At 42.3% G+C, this 20,130-nt stretch overlaps 1 protein-coding gene across 2 annotated transcripts in view; it reads left to right on the forward strand.

The window, feature by feature from the left end:
• The window catches only part of PDE3B (phosphodiesterase 3B), a 569,714-nt gene that overhangs the window by 387,381 nt on the left and 162,203 nt on the right, over positions 1 to 20,130 (forward strand). For both annotated transcript variants that reach the window (XM_053720621.1, XM_053720622.1), the window contains exons 3-4: positions 6,256 to 6,504; positions 7,560 to 7,702. In XM_053720621.1, the coding sequence (XP_053576596.1) occupies positions 6,256 to 6,504; positions 7,560 to 7,702 (392 nt within the window). The remainder of the gene's footprint in view (positions 1 to 6,255; positions 6,505 to 7,559; positions 7,703 to 20,130) is intronic.

Here is a 20,130-nt window from a genome sequence, read left to right on the forward strand (position 1 = left end):
GAGCACTTAAGCTAGCCAATTCTTTTGTTTCTGTTGCCATTGTTCATTTAACTAAACTAACGGCTAAGAATTCTGGTTTTGCTATCCAGGCGCGCAGAGCGCTATGGCTTAAATCATGGTCAGCTGACGTTACTTCAAAGTCTAAGCTGCTTAACATTCCCTTCAAGGGGCAGACCCTATTCGGGCCTGGTTTGAAGGAGATTATTGCTGATATCACTGGAGGAAAAGGTCATGCCCTTCCTCAGGACAGGTCCAAATCAAGGGCCAAACAGTCTAATTTTCGTGCCTTTCGAAACTTCAAGGCAGTTGCGGCATCAACTTCCTCTAATGCAAAACAAGAGGGAACTTTTGCTCAGTCCAAGAAGGTCTGGAGACCTAACCAGACCTGGAACAAAGGTAAGCAGGCCAAAAAGCCTGCTGCTGCCTCTAAGACAGCATGAAGGAACGGCCCCCTATCCGGTAACGGATCTAGTAGGGGGCAGACTTTCACTCTTCGCCCAGGCGTGGGCAAAAGATGTCCAGGATCCCTGGGCGTTGGAAATTATATATCAGGGATATCTTCTGGACTTCAAAGCTTCCCCCCCAAAAGGGAGATTTCACCTTTCACAATTATCTGCAAACCAGATAAAGAGAGAGGCATTCTTACATTGTGTACAAGACCTCCTAGTTATGGGAGTGATCCATCCAGTTCCAAAGGAGGAACAGGGACAGGGATTTTACTAAAATCTGTTTGTGGTTCCTAAAAAAGAGGGAACCTTCAGACCAATTTTGGATCTAAAGATCTTAAACAAATTCCTCAGAGTTCCATAATTCAAGATGGAAACTATTCGTACCATCCTACCTATAATCCAGGAGGGTCAATGTATGACTACAGTGGATTTAAAGGATGCTTAGCTTCACATTCCGATACACAAAGATCATCATTGGTTTCTCAGGTTTGCCTTTCTAGACAGGCATTACCAGTTTGTAGCTACAGCCCCAAGAATTTTTATGAAGGTTCTGGGGTCGCTTCTGGCGGTCCTAAGGCCGCGGGGCATAGCAGTGGCCCCTTATTTAGACGACATCCTGATACAGGCGTCAAACTTCCAAATTGCCAAGTCTCATACGGACATGGTACTGGCATTTCTGAGGTCGCATGGGTGGAAAGTGAACGAGGAAAAGAGTTCTCTATCCCCACTCACAAGAGTTTCCTTCCTAGGGACTCTGATAGATTCTGTGGAAATGAAAATTTACCTGACTGATTCCAAGTTATCAAAGCTTCTAAATTCCTGCCGTGTTCTTCATTCCATTCCGCGCCCTTCGGTAGCTCAGTGCATGGAAGTAATCGGCTTAATGGTAGCGGCAATGGACATAGTGCCGTTTGCACTCCTACATCTCAGACCGCTGCAACTATGCATGCTCAGTCAGTGGAATGGGGATTACACAGATTTGTCCCTTCTACTAAATCTGGATCAAGAGACCAGGGATTCTCTTCTCTGGTGGTTATCTCGGGTCCATCTGTCCAAAGGTATGACCTTTCGCAGGCCAGATTGGACAATTGTAACGACAGGTTGGGGAGCAGTCTGGAACTCCCTGAAGGCTCAGGGATCGTGGACTCAGGAGGAGACACTCCTTCCAATAAATATTCTGGAACTGAGAGCGATATTCAATGCTCTTCAGGCTTGGCCTCAGTTAGCAACTCTGAGGTTCATCAGATTTCAGTCGGACAACATCACGACTGTGGCTTACATCAACCATCAAGGGGGAACAAGGAGTTCCCTAGCGATGTTAGAAGTCTCAAAGATAATTCGCTGGGCAGAGATTCACTCTTGCCACCTATCAGCTATCCATATCCTAGGTGTAGAGAACTGGGAGGCGGATTTTCATCCGGGGGAGTGGGAACTCCATCCGGAGGTGTTTGCTCAATTGATTCATCGTTGGGGCAAACCAGAACTGGATCTCATGGCGTCTCGCTAGAACGCCAAGCTTCCTTGTTACGGATCCAGGTCCAGGGATCCCGAGGCGACGCTGATAGATGCTCTAGCAGCCCCTTGGTCTTTCAACCTGGCCTATGTGTTTCCACCGTTTCCTCTGCTCCGTCGACTGATTGCCAAAATCAAGCAGGAGAGAGCATCAGTGATTTTGATAGCGCCTGCGTGGCTACGCAGGACCTAGTATGCAGATCTAGTGGACATGTCATCCTTTCCACCTTGGACTCTGCCGTTAAGACAAGACCTTCCTACTACAAGGTCCTTTCAATCATGCAAATCTAATTTCTCTGAGACTGACTGCCTGGAGATTGAACGCTTGATTTTATCAAAGCGTGGCTTCTCCGAGTCAGTCATTGATACCTTAATACAGGCACGAAAGCCTGTCACCAGGAAAATTTACCATAAGATATGGCGTAAATATCTTTATTGGTGTGAATCAAAGGGTTACTCATGGAGTAAGGTCAGGATTCCCAGGATATTATCCTTTCTCCAAGAAGGTTTGGAAAAAGAATTGTCAGCTAGTTCCTTAAAGGGACAGATTTCTGCACTGTCTATTCTTTTGCACAAGCGTCTGGCAGATGTTCCAGACGTTCAGGCATTTTGTCAGGCTTTAGTTAGAATCAAGCCTGTGTTTAAACCTGTTGCTCCGCCATGGAGCTTAAATCTGGTTCTTAAGGTTCTTCAAGGAGTTCCGTTTGAACCTCTTCATTCCATAGATGTCAAACTTTTATCTTGGAAAGTTCTTTTTTTGGTAGCTATTTCCTCGGCTCGTAGAGTCTCCAAGTTATCTGCTTTACAATGTGATTCTCCTTATCTGATCTTCCATATGGATAAGGTAGTCCTGCGTACCAAACCTGGGTTTTTACCTAAGGTGGTATCTAACAAGAATATCAATCAAGAGATTGTTGTTCCATCCTTGTGTCCTAATCCTTCTTCAAAGAAGGAACGTCTATTACACAATCTGGACGTGGTTCGTGCTTTAAAGTTTTACTTACAAGCTACTAAAGATTTTCGTCAAACATCTGCTTTGTTTGTTGTCTACTCTGGACAGAGAAGAGGTCAAAAGGCTTCGGCAACCTCTCTTTCTTTTTGGCTAAGAAGCATAATCCGCTTAGCCTATGAGACTGCTGGCCAGCAGCCTCCTGAAAGGATTACAGCTCATTCTACTAGAGCTGTGGCTTCCACTTGGGCCTTTAAAAATGAGGCTTCTGTTGAACAGATTTGCAAGGCGGCGACTTGGTCTTCGCTTCATACTTTTTCAAAATTCTACAAATTTGATACTTTTGCTTCTTCAGAGGCTATTTTTGGGAGAAAGGTTTTACAGGCAGTGGTACCTTCCGTTTAAGTACCTGCCTTGTTCCTCCCTTCATCCATGTAATTTAGCTTTGGTATTGGTATCCCACAAGTAATGGATGATTCGTGGACTGGATACACCTTACAAGAGAAAGCATAATTTATCCTTACCTGATAAATTTATTTCTCTTGTGGTGTATCCAGTCCACGGCCCTCCCTGTCATTTTAAGGCAGGTAAATTTTAAATTTAAACTACAGTCACCACTGCACCCTATGGTTTCTCCTTTCTCTGCTTGTTTTCGGTCGAATGACTGAATATAGCAGTTAGGGGAGGAGCTATATAACAGCTCTGCTGTGGGTGATCCTCTTGCAACTTCCTGTTGGGAATGATAATATCCCACAAGTAATGGATGATCCGTGGACTGGATACACCACAAGAGAAATAAATTTATCAGGTAAGCATAAATTATGTTTTTGCAGGTGTTAGGTTTTTTTTCTGCCCAAACTGCCCCATTGTTTCCTATGGGGGAATCGTGCACGAGCACGTTTTTCCAGCTAGCCGCTACCATAAGCAACGCTGGTATTGAGAGTTGAAGTGGCGGTAAATATGCCTGTACGCTCCCTTTTTTGCTTAACGCAGCCCTTCAGAGAACTCTAAATACCAGCGTTGTTTAGAAGCAGCGCTAGAAAAAAAACATGCGTAGCTAATGCACTCCTTTGGCCGCAAAACTCTAAATCTAGGCATAAGTGTTTAAACTCTGCAAAGTCAGCTCGAGAGCAGCAGTGCACTACTGGGAGCAGTGGTGTAACTAAACATCAAGGGGCCCCATGGCAAAGTAAGTGGCAGGGCCCCCGATTTCAGTAGCACCCTTTTTAGCTGTTTGCAATCAACAAAAGCCCAGCAGCCACATAGGAGCAAGTCCATACTCTTTCAGTACACAGATGGACTAGACATGATGTAGGTGGAGCCCTGGGCCCTATAGAAATGCCACTACTGATTGAATAGACAGAAGGGGCCCATATAGAAATGCCACTACTGATTGAATAGACAGAAGGGGCCCCTATAGAAATGCCACTACTGATTGAATAGACAGAAGGGGCCCATATAGAAATGCCACTACTGATTGAATAGACAGAAGAGGCCCCTATAGAAATGTCATTACTGATTGAATAGACAGAAGGGGCCCCTATAGAAATGCCATTACTGATTGAATAGCCAAAAGGGGCCCCTATAGAAATGCCACTACTGATTGAATAGACAGAAGGGGTCCCTATACAAATGCCACTACTGATTGAATAGCCAGAAGGGGCCCCAATAGAAATGCCACTACTGATTGAATAGCCATAAGGGGCCCCAATAGAAATGCCACTACTGATTGAATAGCCAGAAGGGGCCCCTATAGAAATGTCACTACTGATTGAATAGACAGAAGGGGTCCCTATACAAATGCCACTACTGATTGAATAGCCAGAAGGGGCCCCTATACAAATGCCACTACTGATTGAATAGCCAGAAGGGGTCCCTATACAAATGCCATTACTAATTGCATAGCCAGAAGGGGCCCCTATACAAATGCCACTACTGATTGAATAGCCAGAAGGGGCCCCAATATAAATGCCACTACTGATTGAATAGACAGAAGGGGCCCCTATACAAATGCCACTACTGATTGAATAGACAGAAGGGGCCCCTATACAAATGCCACTACTGATTGAATAGACAGAAGGGGGCCCTATACAAATGCCACTACTGATTGAATAGACAGAAGGGGCCCCTATAGAAATGCCACTACTGATTGAATAGATAGAAGGGGGCCCTATAGAAATGCCAGTACTGATTGAATAGACAGAAGGGGACCAGAAATGCCAGTACTGATTGAATAGACAGAAGGGGCCCCTATAGAAATGCAAGTACTGATTGAATAGACAGAAGAGGCCCCTATAGAAATGCCAGTACTGATTGAATAGACAGAAGGGGACCAGAAATGCCAGTACTGATTGAATAGACAGAAGGGGGCCTATAGAAATGCCAGTACTGATTGAATAGACAGAAGGGGGCCCTATAGAAATGCCAATACTGATTGAATAGACAGAAGGGGGCCCTATAGAAATGCCAGTACTGATTGAATAGACAGAAGGGGGCCCTATAGAAATGCCTGTACTGATTAAATAGACAGAAGGGGGCCCTATAGAAATGCCAGCACTGATTTAATAGACAGAAGGGGGCCCTATAGAAATGCCAATACTGATTGAATAGACAGAAGGGGGCCCTATATAAATGCCAGTACTGATTGAATAGACAGAAGGGGGCCCTATAGAAATGTCAGTACTGATTGAATAGACACAAGGGGCCCCTATAGAAATGCCAGTACTAATTTTAATAGACAGAAGGAGGCCCTATAGAAATGCCAATACTCTTTGAATAGACAGAAGGGGGCCCTATAGAAATGCCAGTATTGATTGAATAGACAGAAGGGGCCCCTATACAAATTCCTGTACTGATTAAATAGACAGAAGGGGGCCCTATAGAAATGTCAGTACTGATTGAATAGACAGAATGGGGCGCTATACAAATGCCACTACTGATTGAATAGACAGAAGGGGCCCCTATATGTGTGTGCCCAGTCTAAATTGAGACCTCTGAGGCCCCTGTTTGTTACTGGGAGCTAGCCTGGGACTGGTGGCTATGCACATATGCCTCTTATTACTGGCTCAGTGACTGTGTTTAGCTACATCAGTCCATTGCTGCTCTACAGCTGACTCCTTAGCAGCAATAGTGCAATAAGAAAATGCTCTAACAATTATTACCGTTTTATTTCCCTTATACAATGTTTGTAACAATATAAAACATAGAGTACAATCCTAAGCCTGCCTCGGTATGCCCTTATGGAAAGGAACTGTTTTAAGGGGTAAAAAGATGTACATTTTATAACAGAAGTAAATTAGAACATGTAATTTATACAGATTTCATATTCACCCTTTCTTCTTTCAGAATGCTGGAGGCGGGAATGGAGTAGACCTCTCGGTTCTGAATGAGGCTCGTAACATGGTATCTGACCTCTTGGTGGATCCATCCCTTTCCCCCCAGGTTGTATCTTCACTACGGAGTATTAGCAGTCTAATGGGGGCTTTCTCTGGCTCATGTAGACCCAAAGTTAACCCCTTTACACCCTTCCCTGGCTTCTATCCTTGTACTGAAATGGAGGATACAATGGAAAAAGGTGATCGAAAATTACACAAGGTAAAAATTATTCCAGTTTCTTTTTTGTCATTGGCATTATCAGGAAGTTGCAACCATTAACTTTAAATTTAATTTGCTGGCCCCCTATATCATGTGACAACCATCAGCCAATCACAGACTTATATGTATACACTATAAACTTTTGCACAGGCTCAATAGCAGCTGGTGCCTAATAAAGTGTGTATATAATATAACTGTGCACCATTTCATAAGCAACGTAAATTGGAAAGTCTTTTAAAACTCTTAAAACATGCTCTGTCTGAATCATAAATGTTTCATTATGACTTTAGTGTCCCTTTAATTGATTATATTTTCAGATAACCTTTTTTAATTTCATCATCTGTTATATTAATCAATCATCCAAAATAGTTTTATTGAGCATTCAATTTTAAGTCATTCCAATTTACTTATATTATCAAATTTGCTTTGTTCTTTTGGTATCCTTTGTTGACAATTAACTCTAGGTAGGGCAGCAGTGTTCGCAATAATGTGTAATATTGCTACCAACATTGTTGCAAGCACTGCTGCCCTACCATAAAGACATATTTACTAGACATGTGCACAAGCAAATTTTTTTTGGGTCTGCTGAATCTTTTGTTCTGAATATACAAAATACTTTGTATTTCGAATGTTCAGCACCCCAACAAAAACGAATACCGACCATTCGTGGGACATTTACATTCATTTTCGTTAAACGAATGTGCATGTTCCACTGCTACAGGTGAAAAAGTTCACCTGTAGCGACTAAAATACTTACCCAAGCGCGCTGGAGAGCCACCCTAACCCACTCCACTGAGCCACCCTAACCCACTCCACTGAGCCACGCTAACCCACCCACTGAGCCACGCTAACCCACCCACTGAGCCACGCTAACCCACTCCACTGAGCCACGCTAACCCTCTCCATTTCACAGAGCCACGGGAGCGCTAACTTGAGTATTTTTTATCAGATTTTTAACCTACTATTATTAATACATATTCTTTGCAATCTGGATTTATCTGGGGAATTCGAGTGGCAAGTTACCTCCTAAAAGATATATTGTCTTTTATTCTCAGGGCCTTAACAGTAGAAGCAGTCTGCCAACTCCTCAACTGCGCCGCAGCTCCGGGGCCTCTGGCCTGTCGCCTATAGATCTGGTGCCCTCGCGGTGGGACCGCAGCAATGGTAAACGGACTCACCAGGATTACAGCAGTTCAAGGTAACCATTGTATGTCCCTTCACGCTAGGTAAATGAGGTGTTGGAACACCCGTACACCTGAATAAAAATTATACATCTGTCTGTCGGTTAATAACTTACAATGACCCACTGCTTTGTGGGAAAAAGTAAGTAACATTAATAATTGTGAATTAGAAATGAGCATAGTTTGTGGTTGATACTGATGGGTTGAAAAGGTCAATACAAAAATGCTGTTCTCACCTATAATATCCATTTAGTTGACAATATCGCTTAAATATCATAAAAGACTGTAGCAGAAACATATTTTAACATTTCATTTTAGTTTCACTTATGGTTTTCAATATTAGTTTAATGCATAACTATGTCACTGTTCTACTTTGATTTCAAATTCACTTTTTAATAAAAAAAAGTCTATGCAGTGCATAGTTATGTCAATTTTATTTATAGCAGGATTATAGCTTTTAATTAATTCTGAAAATGTAACAGAACATTTTTATCAAGGAATGAAGAAGTATTGTGTAGACCAGTGTTTTTCAACCGGTGTGCCGTGGCAGACTGACAACAGTGCAGGGGTGTCCCTCTTTCAAATTTTGAAATATTGGGAGGTATGTGACAGGCTCATCAGGCATCATTTACAACCATGACATTGAGATTCATTCACAGACTATCATTATGATTGTTTGTAAAAGAATGTCAATATGTCATGAATAGTTTGTAGGAGGCATGGCATGACAGCACAGTACAGTGTGTGTGTGTGTGTGTGTGTGTATATATATATATATCCTGTATTAGGCTACAATGTGTGATTTTGTAAAATTTTGGGATGGTGGTGTGCCGCAGGATTTTTTAATGTAAAAAAGTGTGACACGGCAAAAATGGTTGCAAATCACTGGTGTAGACTGAGCAAAATCATATTATTGTAGTTTTACTTGTCTGTCAGCAGAGGGTAGGATTGAGCAGAATTTGTATTATTGCAGGAGGCTGCACTTTATCACAGATTCTAAAAATCAGTTTTGTTTAACCACACATGTACGAGAGATGGCTAGGCATTGCAACCTTCTCTGGGAGCCAAAGGGTTAATCAAGGGTGCAGTGTCCAACAACTTGTGCTGCAGCGGAATAAAATAAAGATTTATATATTTTATGAATAGGTAACCATGTTTTTTTTATATGTTTAAAATTATAGCATTCAAATGCATATGTGTCCCTGCTATTTTTCCATATTTTAGCTAATGATTTATAAAAGTAGTTTTTAGTTCATATATTTGGTTAACAATAATGAAACAGTTATAATTTAACCTGCTGCAGCACTTATTATTCATATAAAGGATACTGGGAAATATACGGCTAGATTTAGAGTTTTGTCGGTAACGACCCGCGTAGCTAACGCTGGCTTTTCCCCCCCCGCACCTTTTAAATACCGCTGGTATTTAGAGTTCACAGAATGGCTGCGTTAGGCTCCAGAAAAGGGAGCGTACAGGCATATTTACCGCCCCTGCAACTCTCAATACCAGCGGTGCTTAGGGACGCGGCCAGCTTCAAAAACGTGCTCGTGCACGATTCCCCCATAGGAAATAATGGGGCAGTTTGAGCTGAAAAAAAGCCTAACACCTGCAAAAAAGCAGCGTTCAGCTCCTAACGCAGCCCCATTGTTTCCTATGGGGAAACACTTCCAATGTCTGCACCTAACACCCTAACATGTACCCCAAGTCTAAACACCCCTAACCTTACACTTATTAACCCCTAATCTGCCGCCCCCGCTATCGCTGGCCCCTGCATATTATTATTAACCCCTAATCTGCCGCTCTGTACACCGCCGCCACCTACGTTATCCCTATGTACCCCTAATCTGCTGCCCCTAACACCGCCGACCCCTATATTATATTAACCCCTAATCTGCCGTCCCCAACGTCGCCGCCACCTACCTACAATTATTAACCCCTAATCTGCCGACCGGACCTCGCCGCTACTATAATAGTTATTAACCCCTAATCCGCCTCACTCCCGCCTCAATAACCCTATAAGAAATAGTATTAACCCCTAATCTGCCCTCCCTAACATCACGGACACCTAACTTCAAGTATTAACCCCTAATCTTCCGACCGGACCTCACCGCTACTATAATAAATGTATTAACCCCTAAAGCTAAGTCTAACCCTAACCCTAACACCCCCCTAAGTTAAATATAATTTTATTCTAACGAAATAAATTAACTCTTATTAAATAAAGTATTCCTATTTAAAGCTAACTACTTACCTGTAAAATAAATCCTAATATAGCTACAATATAAATTATAATTATATTGTAGCTATTTTAGGATTAATATTTATTTTACTGGCAACTTTGTATTTATTTTAACCAGGTACAATAGCTATTAAATAGTTAATAACTATTTAATAGCTACCTAGTTAAAATAATTACAAAATTACCTGTAAAATAAATCCTAACCTAAGTTACAATTAAACCTAACACTACACTATCAATAAATTAATTAAATACAATACCTACAAATAAATACAATTAAATAAACTAACTAAAGTACAAAAAATAAAAAAGAACTAAGTTACAAAAAATAAAAAAATATTTACAAACATTAGAAAAATATTACAATTTTAAACTAATTACACCTACTCTAAGCCCCCTAATAAAATAACAAAGCCCCCCAAAATAAAAAAAATGCCCTACCCTATTCTAAAATTAAAATAGAAAAGCTCTTTTACCTTACCAGCCCTTAAAAGGGCCTTTTGCGGGGCATGCCCCAAAGAATTCAGCTCTTTTACCTGGAAAAAAAAACATACAATACCCCCCCCCAACATTACAACCCACCACCAACATACCCCTAATCTAACCCAAACCCCCCTTAAATAAACCTAAGATCTAAGAAGATCTTCCTACCTTATCTTCACCACACCGGGTATCACCGATCACTCCAGGCTCCGATGTGTTGATCCAAGCCCAAGCGGGGGGCTGAAGACGTCCATCCTCCGTCTGAAGTCTTGATCCAAGCGGCAGCTGAAGAAGGCCATCTTCGGGCAGAAGTCTTCATCCTATCCGGACAGAAGAGGAGATCCGGACCGGCAAACATCTTCATCCAAGCAGCATCTTCTATGTTCTTCCATCCGAAGACCTCCGGCGCGGATCCATCCTCTTCTTCCGACGACAAGACGACAAATGACGGTTCCTTTAAGGGACGTCATCCAAGATGGCGTCCCTCGAATTCCGATTGGCTGATAGGATTCTATCAGCCAATCGGAATTAAGGTAGGAAAATTCTAATTGGCTGATGGAATCAGCCAATCAGATTCAAGTTCAATCCGATTGGCTGATCCAATCAGCCAATCAGATTGAGCTTGCATTCTATTGGCTGTTCCGATGTATTATACACTACTTGCTTTTGGTGGAATAGGCGAGAACTGCAGGTTTGAAATAAATAACTCAGCTTTTGCATGTTTTTTTCCTTTTTAATATAATTGCACATGTTGTATAATGACCACATCAGAGTACTTTGTTAATTCTATTTCTCTTGTAAGGTGTATCCAGTCCACGGGTTCATCCATTACTTGTGGGATATTCTCCTTCCCAACAGGAAGCTGCAAGAGGACACCCACAGCAGAGCTGTCTATATAGCTCCTCCCGTAACCCCCACCTCCAGTCATTCTCTTGCAGCTCTCGACAAGATAGGAAGTATCAAGAGATATGTGGTGACTTAGTGTAGTTTTACCTTCAATCAAGAGTTTGTTATTTTTAAACGGTACCGGCGTTTTACTGTTTTTCTCTCAGGCAGAAATTAGAAGAAGAATTCTGCCTGGAGGTTGATGATCTTAGCGGTTTGTAACTAAGGTCCATTGCTGTTCTCACACATAACTGAAGAGTATGGGAAAACTTCAGTTGGGGGAACGGCCTGCAGATTACCTGCTTTGAGGTATGTTCAGTAATTTTATTTCTAGAGAGATAAGTTCTAGAAAATGCTGACAGAGCCTTATGTATTTGAGGTAAGCTAGATGCAGTGATTTAACAACGACTGGGATCATGCTTACAAAACAGGGTAATACTCATGTTAATATTCATATTACTTAGAGACAAAACGTTTACAGGTTTCATAAATAGGACGTTTTTTTCTCTGAGGGAGATAAGTCTTTATTTGGGGCCTAATTTCCACATGGCTAGTCAGATACTCCTAGGAGTATTTTCTTAAGGCCCCTCTGGCATCCAGTACATGGTGGGAGGGGCCTATGTTCGCGCTCTAGATGCGCAGTTTCCTTCAGACTGAGACATCCAGCTTCTCTAGAGGAGTCCTCTGGCATCTGAGGACCACTATAGAGGGTTTATTTCTTCCCTAAATCATATTTGAGGGCAGGTAGGAGCCTCAGCAGAGCTGTGGTAAGGTGCTTAAAGGGATACTAAACCCATTTTTTTTCTTTCATGATTCAGATAGAGCATGAGATTTTAAGCACCTTTCTAGTTTACTCCTATTAATTTTTCTTTGTTCTCATGCTATCTTGATTTGAAAAAGCAGTACTGTAAGCTTTAGAGCCGGACCATTTTTTGTTCAGCACCTGAGTAGCACTTGCTGATTTTACCAAGGTGCTGAACTAAAAATGGGCCGGTTCCTAACCTTTTATTACTGCTTTTTCAAATCAAGATAACATGAGAACAAAGAAAAATTGATAATAGGAGTAAATTAGAAAGTTGCTTAAAATTGCATGCTCTGTCTGAATCATGAAAGAAAAAATGTGGGGTTAGTATCCCTTTAACTGTATTTTAATCTTGCTCGACATTTTTTAAATCTGGTTTGGAGCCTAAGGGGTTAATCATCCATTTGCAAGTGGGTACAATGTTGCTTTAGTCCCTTACACACAAAAAATAAAAAATTCAAAGACTTCACTATATTTTTACACTGTTTTGCAGTTTAAGTGCTAGTTTTTTTCTCTTAACCTCTTAAGGACATATGACGGAATTTTTCCGTCATAAAACAATTGAGCAAACTGAAAGCTGTGTCCTTAAAGGGTTAAGGCACAGTAACGTTTTTATTTAATTGCTGTTTCACATTTATTAAAGTGTTTTCCAAGTTTGCTTGTCTCATTACTAGTCTGTTAAACATGTCTGACATAGAGGAAACTCCTTGTTCAATATGTTTGGAAGCCATTGTGGAACCCCCTCTTAGAATGTGTACCAAATGTACTAAAAATTTCTATAAACTATAAAGACCATATTATGGCGCTTAAAGATTTATCTCCAGGGGATTCTCTGACTGAAAAAAGGGAGATTATGCCATCTAGCTCTCCCCATGTGTCTACTCCCGCTCAAGTGACGCCAAGTACATCTAGTTATCAGTTATGAATGCTACCCTCTCAGAGGTATTGTCCAAACTGCCAGGGTTACAAGGAAAGCGAGACAGCTCTGGGGCTAGAACAAATACAGAGCTTTCTGACGCTTTAATACCTGTGTCCGATATACCCTCACAATACTCAGAAGCCGAGGCAGGAGAGCTTCTATCTGTGTGTGACATTTCAGATTCAGGGAAGGCGTTGCTTCAGTCTGACTCTGAAATGACATCGTTTAAATTTAAGCTTGCACACCTCCGCTTATTGCTTAAGGAGGTTTTAGCGACTCTGGATGACTGTGAACCTGTTGTAGTTCCAGAGAAATTGTGTAAGATGGACAAATACTTTGCAGTGCTTGTTTACACTGATGTTTTTCCAGTCCCTAAGAGGTTTTCGGAAATTATTACTAAGGAATGGGATAGACCAGGTGTGCTGTTCTCTCCCCCTCCTGCTTTTAAAAAGATGTTTCCCTAAGGTGGAGGGAGCAGTCTCTACCCTACCTAAGCGTGCAACTATCCCCGTCGAGGACAGTTGTGCTTTCATAGATCCGATGGATACAAAATTGGAGGGTCTCCTTAAGAAAATTTTTATTCATCAAGGTTTTATTCTCCAGCCTCTTGCATGAATTGCCCCAGTCACTGCTGCAGCGGCTTTTTGGTTCGAGTCTCTTGAGGAGGCTCTACAGGTGGAGACCCCGTTAGATGAGATTTTAGACAGGATTGAAGCTCTTAAGTTAGTTAATTCCTTTATCTCTGACGCCGTTTTTCATTTAACCAAACTAACGGCTAAGAATTCAGGTTTTGCCATTGTGGCGCGTAGGGCGCTATGGCTTATGTCCTGGTCAGCAGACGTTACTTCAAAGTCTAACGGCTAGATTTAGAGTTCGGCGGTAAAAGGGCTGTTAACGCTCCGCGGGTTTTTTTCTGGCCGCACCATAAATTTAACTCTGGTATCGAGAGTTCAAACAAATGCTGCGTTAGGCTCCAAAAAAGGAGCGTAGAGCATTTTTACCGCAAATGCAACTCTCGATACCAGAGTTGCTTACGGACGCGGCCGGCATCAAAAACGTGCTCGTGCACGATTCTCCCATAGGAAACAATGGGGCTGTTTGAGCTGAAAAAAAACCTAACACCTGCAAAAAAGCAGCGTTCAGCTCCTAACGCAGCCCCATTGTTTCCTATGGGGAAACACCTCCTAAGTCTGCACCTAACACCCTAACATGTACCCCGAGTCTAAACACCCCTAACCTTACACTTATTAACCCCTAATCTGCCGCCCCCGCTATCGCTGACCCCTGCATTACACTTTTAACCCCTAATCTGCCGCTCCGTAAACCGCCGCCACCTACGTTATCCCTATGTACCCCTAATCTGCTGCCCTAACATCGCCGACCCCTATGTTATATTTATTAACCCCTAATCTGCCCCCCACAACGTCGCCGACACCTACCTACACTTATTAACCCCTAATCTGCCGAGCGGACCTGAGCGCTACTATAATAAAGTTATTAACCCCTAATCCGCCTCACTAACCCTATCATAAATAGTATTAACCCCTAATCTGCCCTCCCTAACATCGCCGACACCTACCTTCAATTATTAACCCCTAATCTTCCGACCGGAGCTCACCGCTATTCTAATAAATGTATTAACCCCTAAAGCTAAGTCTAACCCTAACACTAACACCCCCCTAAGTTAAATATAATTTTTATCTAACGAAATAAATTAACTCTTATTAAATAAATAATTCCTATTTAAAGCTAAATACTTACCTGTAAAATAAATCCTAATATAGCTACAATATAAATTATAATTATATTATACCTATTTTAGGATTAATATTTATTTTACAGGCAACTTTGTAATTATTTTAACCAGGTACAATAGCTATTAAATAGTTAAGAACTATTTAATAGTTACCTAGTTAAAATAATTACAAATTTACCTGTAAAATAAATCCTAACCTAAGATATAATTAAACCTAACACTACCCTATCAATAAAATAATTAAATAAACTACCTACAATTACCTACAATTAACCTAACAATACACTATCAATAAATTAATTAAACACAATTGCTACAAATAAATAAAATTAAATAAACTATCTAAAGTACAAAAAATAAAAAAGAACTAAGTTACAGAAAATAATAAAATATTTACAAACATAAGAAAAATATTACAACAATTTTAAACTAATTACACCTACTCTAAGCCCCCTAATAAAATAACAAAGCCCCCCAAAATAAAAAATTCCCTACCCTATTCTAAAATACAAATATTACAAGCTCTTTTACCTTACCAGCCCTGAACAGGGCCCTTTGCGGGGCATGCCCCAAGAATTTCAGCTCTTTTGCCTGTAAAAAAAAACATACTATACCCCCCCCCCCAACATTACAACCCACCACCCACATACCCCTAATCTAACCCAAACCCCCCTTAAATAAACCTAACACTACCCCCCTGATGATCTTCCTACCTTGTCTTCACCATGCCAGGTTCACCGATCCGTCCTGGCTCCAAGATCTTCATCCAAGCCAAGCGGGGGCTAGACATCCACTGAAGAAGTCCAGAAGAGGGTCCAAAGTCTTCCTCCTATCCGGCAAGAAGAGGACATCCGGACCGGCAAACATCTTCTCCAAGCGGCATCTTCTATCTTCTTCCATCCGATGACGACCGGCTCCATCTTGAAGACCTCCAGCGCGGATCCATCCTCTTCTTCCGACGACTAGACGACGAATGACGGTTCCTTTAAGGGACGTCATCCAAGATGGCGTCCCTCGAATTCCGATTGGCTGATAGGATTCTATCAGCCAATCGGAATTAAGGTAGGAATTTTCTGATTGGCTGATGGAATCAGCCAATCAGAATATAGTTCAATCCGATTGGCTGATCCAATCAGCCAATCAGATTGAGCTCGCATTCTATTGGCTGTTCCGATCAGCCAATAGAATGCGAGCTCAATCTGATTGGCTGATTGGATCAGCCAATCGGATTGAACTTGATTCTGATTGGCTGATTCCATCAGCCAATCAGAAAATTCCTACCTTAATTCCGATTGGCTGATAGAATCCTATCAGCCAATCGGAATTCGAGGGACGCCATCTTGGATGACGTCCCTTAAAGGAACCGTCATTCGTCGTCTAGTCGTCGGAAGAAGAGGATGGATCCGCGCTGGAGGTCTTCAAGATGGAGCCGGTCGTCATCGGATGGAAGAAGATAGAAGATGCCGCTTGGAGAAGATGTTTGCCGGTCCGGATGTCCTCTTCTTGCCGGATAGGAGGAAGACTTTGGACCCTCTTCTGGACTTCTTCAGTGGATGTCTAGCCCCCGCTTGGCTTGGATGAAGATCTTGGAGCCAGGACGGATCGGTGAACCTGGCATGGTGAAGACAAGGTAGGAAGATCATCAGGGGGGTAGTGTTAGGTTTATTTAAGGGGGGTTTGGGTTAGATTAGGGGTATGTGGGTGGTGGGTTGTAATGTTGGGGGGGGGGTATAGTATGTTTTTTTTTACAGGCAAAAGAGCTGAAATTCTTGGGGCATGCCCCGCAAAGGGCCCTGTTCAGGGCTGGTAAGGTAAAAGAGCTTGTAATATTTGTATTTTAGAATAGGGTAGGGAATTTTTTATTTTGGGGGGCTTTGTTATTTTATTAGGGGGCTTAGAGTAGGTGTAATTAGTTTAAAATTGTTGTAATATTTTTCTTATGTTTGTAAATATTTTATTATTTTCTGTAACTTAGTTCTTTTTTATTTTTTGTACTTTAGATAGTTTATTTAATTTTATTTATTTGTAGCAATTGTGTTTAATTAATGTATTGATAGTGTAGTGTTAGGTTAATTGTAGGTAATTGTAGGTAGTTTATTTAATTATTTTATTGATAGGGTAGTGTTAGGTTTAATTATATCTTAGGTTAGGATTTATTTTACAGGTAAATTTGTAATTATTTTAACTAGGTAACTATTAAATAGTTCTTAACTATTTAATAGCTATTGTACCTGGTTAAAATAATTACAAAGTTGCCTGTAAAATAAATATTAATCCTAAAATAGCTATAATATAATTATAATTTATATTGTAGCTATATTAGGATGTATTTTACAGGTAAGTATTTAGCTTTAAATAGGAATTATTTATTTAATAAGAGTTAATTTATTTCGTTAGATAAAAATTATATTTAACTTAGGGGGGTGTTAGTGTTAGGGTTAGACTTAGCTTTAGGGGTTAATACATTTATTAGAATAGCGGTGAGCTCCGGTCGGCAGATTAGGGGTTAATAATTGAAGGTAGGTGTCGGCGATGTTAGGGAGGGCAGATTAGGGGTTAATACTATTTATGATAGGGTTAGTGAGGCGGATTAGGGGTTAATAACTTTATTATAGTAGCGCTCAGGTCCGCTCGGCAGATTAGGGGTTAATAAGTGTAGGTAGGTGTCGGCGACGTTGTGGGGGGCAGATTAGGGGTTAATAAATATAACATAGGGGTCGGCGATGTTAGGGGTAGCAGATTAGGGGTACATAGGGATAACGTAGGTGGCGGCGATTTGCGGTCGGAAGATTAGGGGTTAATTATTTTAAGTAGCTTGCGGCGACGTTGTGGGGGGCAAGTTAGGGGTTAATAGATATAATACAGGGGTCGGCGGTGTTAGGGGCAGCAGATTAGGGGTACATAAGTATAACGTAGGTGGCGGTCGGCAGATTAGGGGTTAAAAATTTTAATCGAGTGGCGGCGATGTGGGGGGACCTCGGTTTAGGGGTACATAGGTAGTTTATGGGTGTTAGTGTACTTTAGGGTACAGTAGTTAAGAGCTTTATAAACCGGCGTTAGCCAGAAAGCTCTTAACTCCTGCTATTTTCAGGCGGCTGGAATCTTGTCGTTAGAGCTCTAACGCTCACTGCAGAAACGACTCTAAATACCAGCGTTAGAAAGATCCCATTGAAAAGATAGGCTACGCAAATGGCGTAGGGGGATCTGCGGTATGGAAAAGTCGCGGCTGAAAAGTGAGCGTTAGACCCTTTAATCACTGACTCCAAATACCAGCGGGCGCCCAAAACCAGCGTTAGGAGCCTCTAACGCTGGTTTTGACGGCTACCGCCGAACTCTAAATCTAGCCGTAAGCTTCTAAACATCCCCTTCAAGGGACAGACCCTATTCGGGCCTGGTCTGAAGGAGATAATTTCTGATATTACTGGAGGAAAAGGTCACACCCTTCCTCAGGATAGGTCCAATAAGTTAAGGACCAAACAGAATAGTTTTCGTTCCTTTCGAAACATCAAGAGTGGCGCAGCTTCAGCTTCCTCTAATGCAAAACAAGAGGGAAATTTCGCCCAGTCCAAACCAGTCTGGAGACCTAACCAGGCTTGGAACAAAGGGAAACAGACCAAAAAACCTGCTGCTGCCTCTAAGACAGCATGAAGGAGTAGCCCCCGATCCGGGTCCGGATCTAGTAGGGGGCAGACTTTCTCTCTTCGCTCAGGCTTGGGCAAGAGACGTCCAGGGTCCCTGGGCACTAGAGATTGTTTCCAAGGGATATCTTCTGGAATTCAAAGGTTCATCTCCAAAGGGGAGATTTCATCTCTCACAACTATCTGCAAACCAGATAAAGAGAGAGGCATTCTTACGTTGCGTTCAAGACCTACTGGTTATGGGAGGAACAGGGGCAGGGTTTCTATTCAAACCTATTTATAGTTCCCAAAAAAGAGGGAACGTTCAGACCAATCTTGGATCTCAAGATCCTAAACAAATTTCTCAGGGTCCCATCTTTCAAGATGGAGACAATCCAAACCATCCTCCCTATGATCCAGGAGGGTCAATATATGACTACCGTGGACTTAAAGGATGCTTATCTCCACATTCCGATTCACAGAGATCATCATCAGTTCCTCAGGTTCGCCTTCCTAGACAGGTATTACCAGTTTGTGGCTCTTCCCTTCGGATTAGCCACGTCGCCAATAATCTTTACGGAGGTTCTAGGGTCTCTAATGGCGGTTCTAAGGCCACGGGGCATAGCGGTGGCTCCTTACCTAGACGACATTCTGATCCAGGCGTCGACTTCTCAAATCGCCAAGTCCCATATGAACATTGTTCTGGCCTTTCTGAGGTCTCACGGGTGGAAGGTGAACAGAGAAAAGAGTTCACTCTCCCCCCTCACAAGAGTTTCCTTCCTTGGAACTCTGATAGATTCGGTAGAAATGAAAATTTTTCTGACAGAGGTCAGGATATCAAAGCTTCTAACTTCTTGCCGTGTTCTTCATTCCACTTCTCGGCCGTCAGTGGCTCAGTGTATGGAAATGATTGGCCTGATATGGTAGCGGCAATGGACATAGTTCCGTTTGCCCGCCTACATCTCAGACCACTGCAAATTTGCATGCTCAATCAATGGGACGGGGACTACACAGATTTGTCTCCTCTGTTAAATCTGGATCAAGAGACCAGGGATTCTCTTCTCTGGTGGTTATCTCTGGTCCATCTGTCCAGGGGTATGAGTTTCCAAAGGCCAGAGTGGACTATAGTGACGACAGATGCCAGCCTTCTGGGCTGGGGCGCAGTCTGGAATTCCCTGAAGGCTCAGGGTTTGTGGACTCAGGAGGAGGCCCTCCTTCCGATAAACATTCTGGAGCTAAGAGCGATATTCAATGCTCTTCAGGCTTGGCCTCAGCTAGCTGCGGTCAGATTCATCAGATTTCAGTCGGACAATATCACGACTGTAGCCTATATCAACCATCAGGGGGGAACATGGAGTCCCCTGGCAATGATGGAAGTTTCCAAGATAATTCTATTGGCAGAGGTTCACTCTTGCCATCTCTCAGCTATCCATATACCAGGAGTAGAGAACTGGGAGGCGGACATTCTAAGTCGGCAGACTTTTCATCCGGGGAGTGGGAGCTCCATCCGGAGGTATTTGCCCAGCTGATTCAATTATGGGGCAAACCAGAAATGGATCTGATGGCGTCTCGTCAGAACGCCACGCTTCCTCGTTACGGGTCCAGGTCAAGGGATCCCCAGGCAACGCTGATAGATGCTCTAGCAGTGCCCTGGTCCTTCAGCCTGGCTTAGGTGTTTCCACAATTTCCTCTGCTCCCTCGTCTGATTGCCAAGATCAAGCAGGAGAGAGCTTCAGTGATTTTG

This window comes from Bombina bombina, chromosome 7, assembly GCF_027579735.1.
Source record: "Bombina bombina isolate aBomBom1 chromosome 7, aBomBom1.pri, whole genome shotgun sequence".
Classification (NCBI taxonomy): Eukaryota; Metazoa; Chordata; class Amphibia; order Anura; family Bombinatoridae; genus Bombina; species Bombina bombina.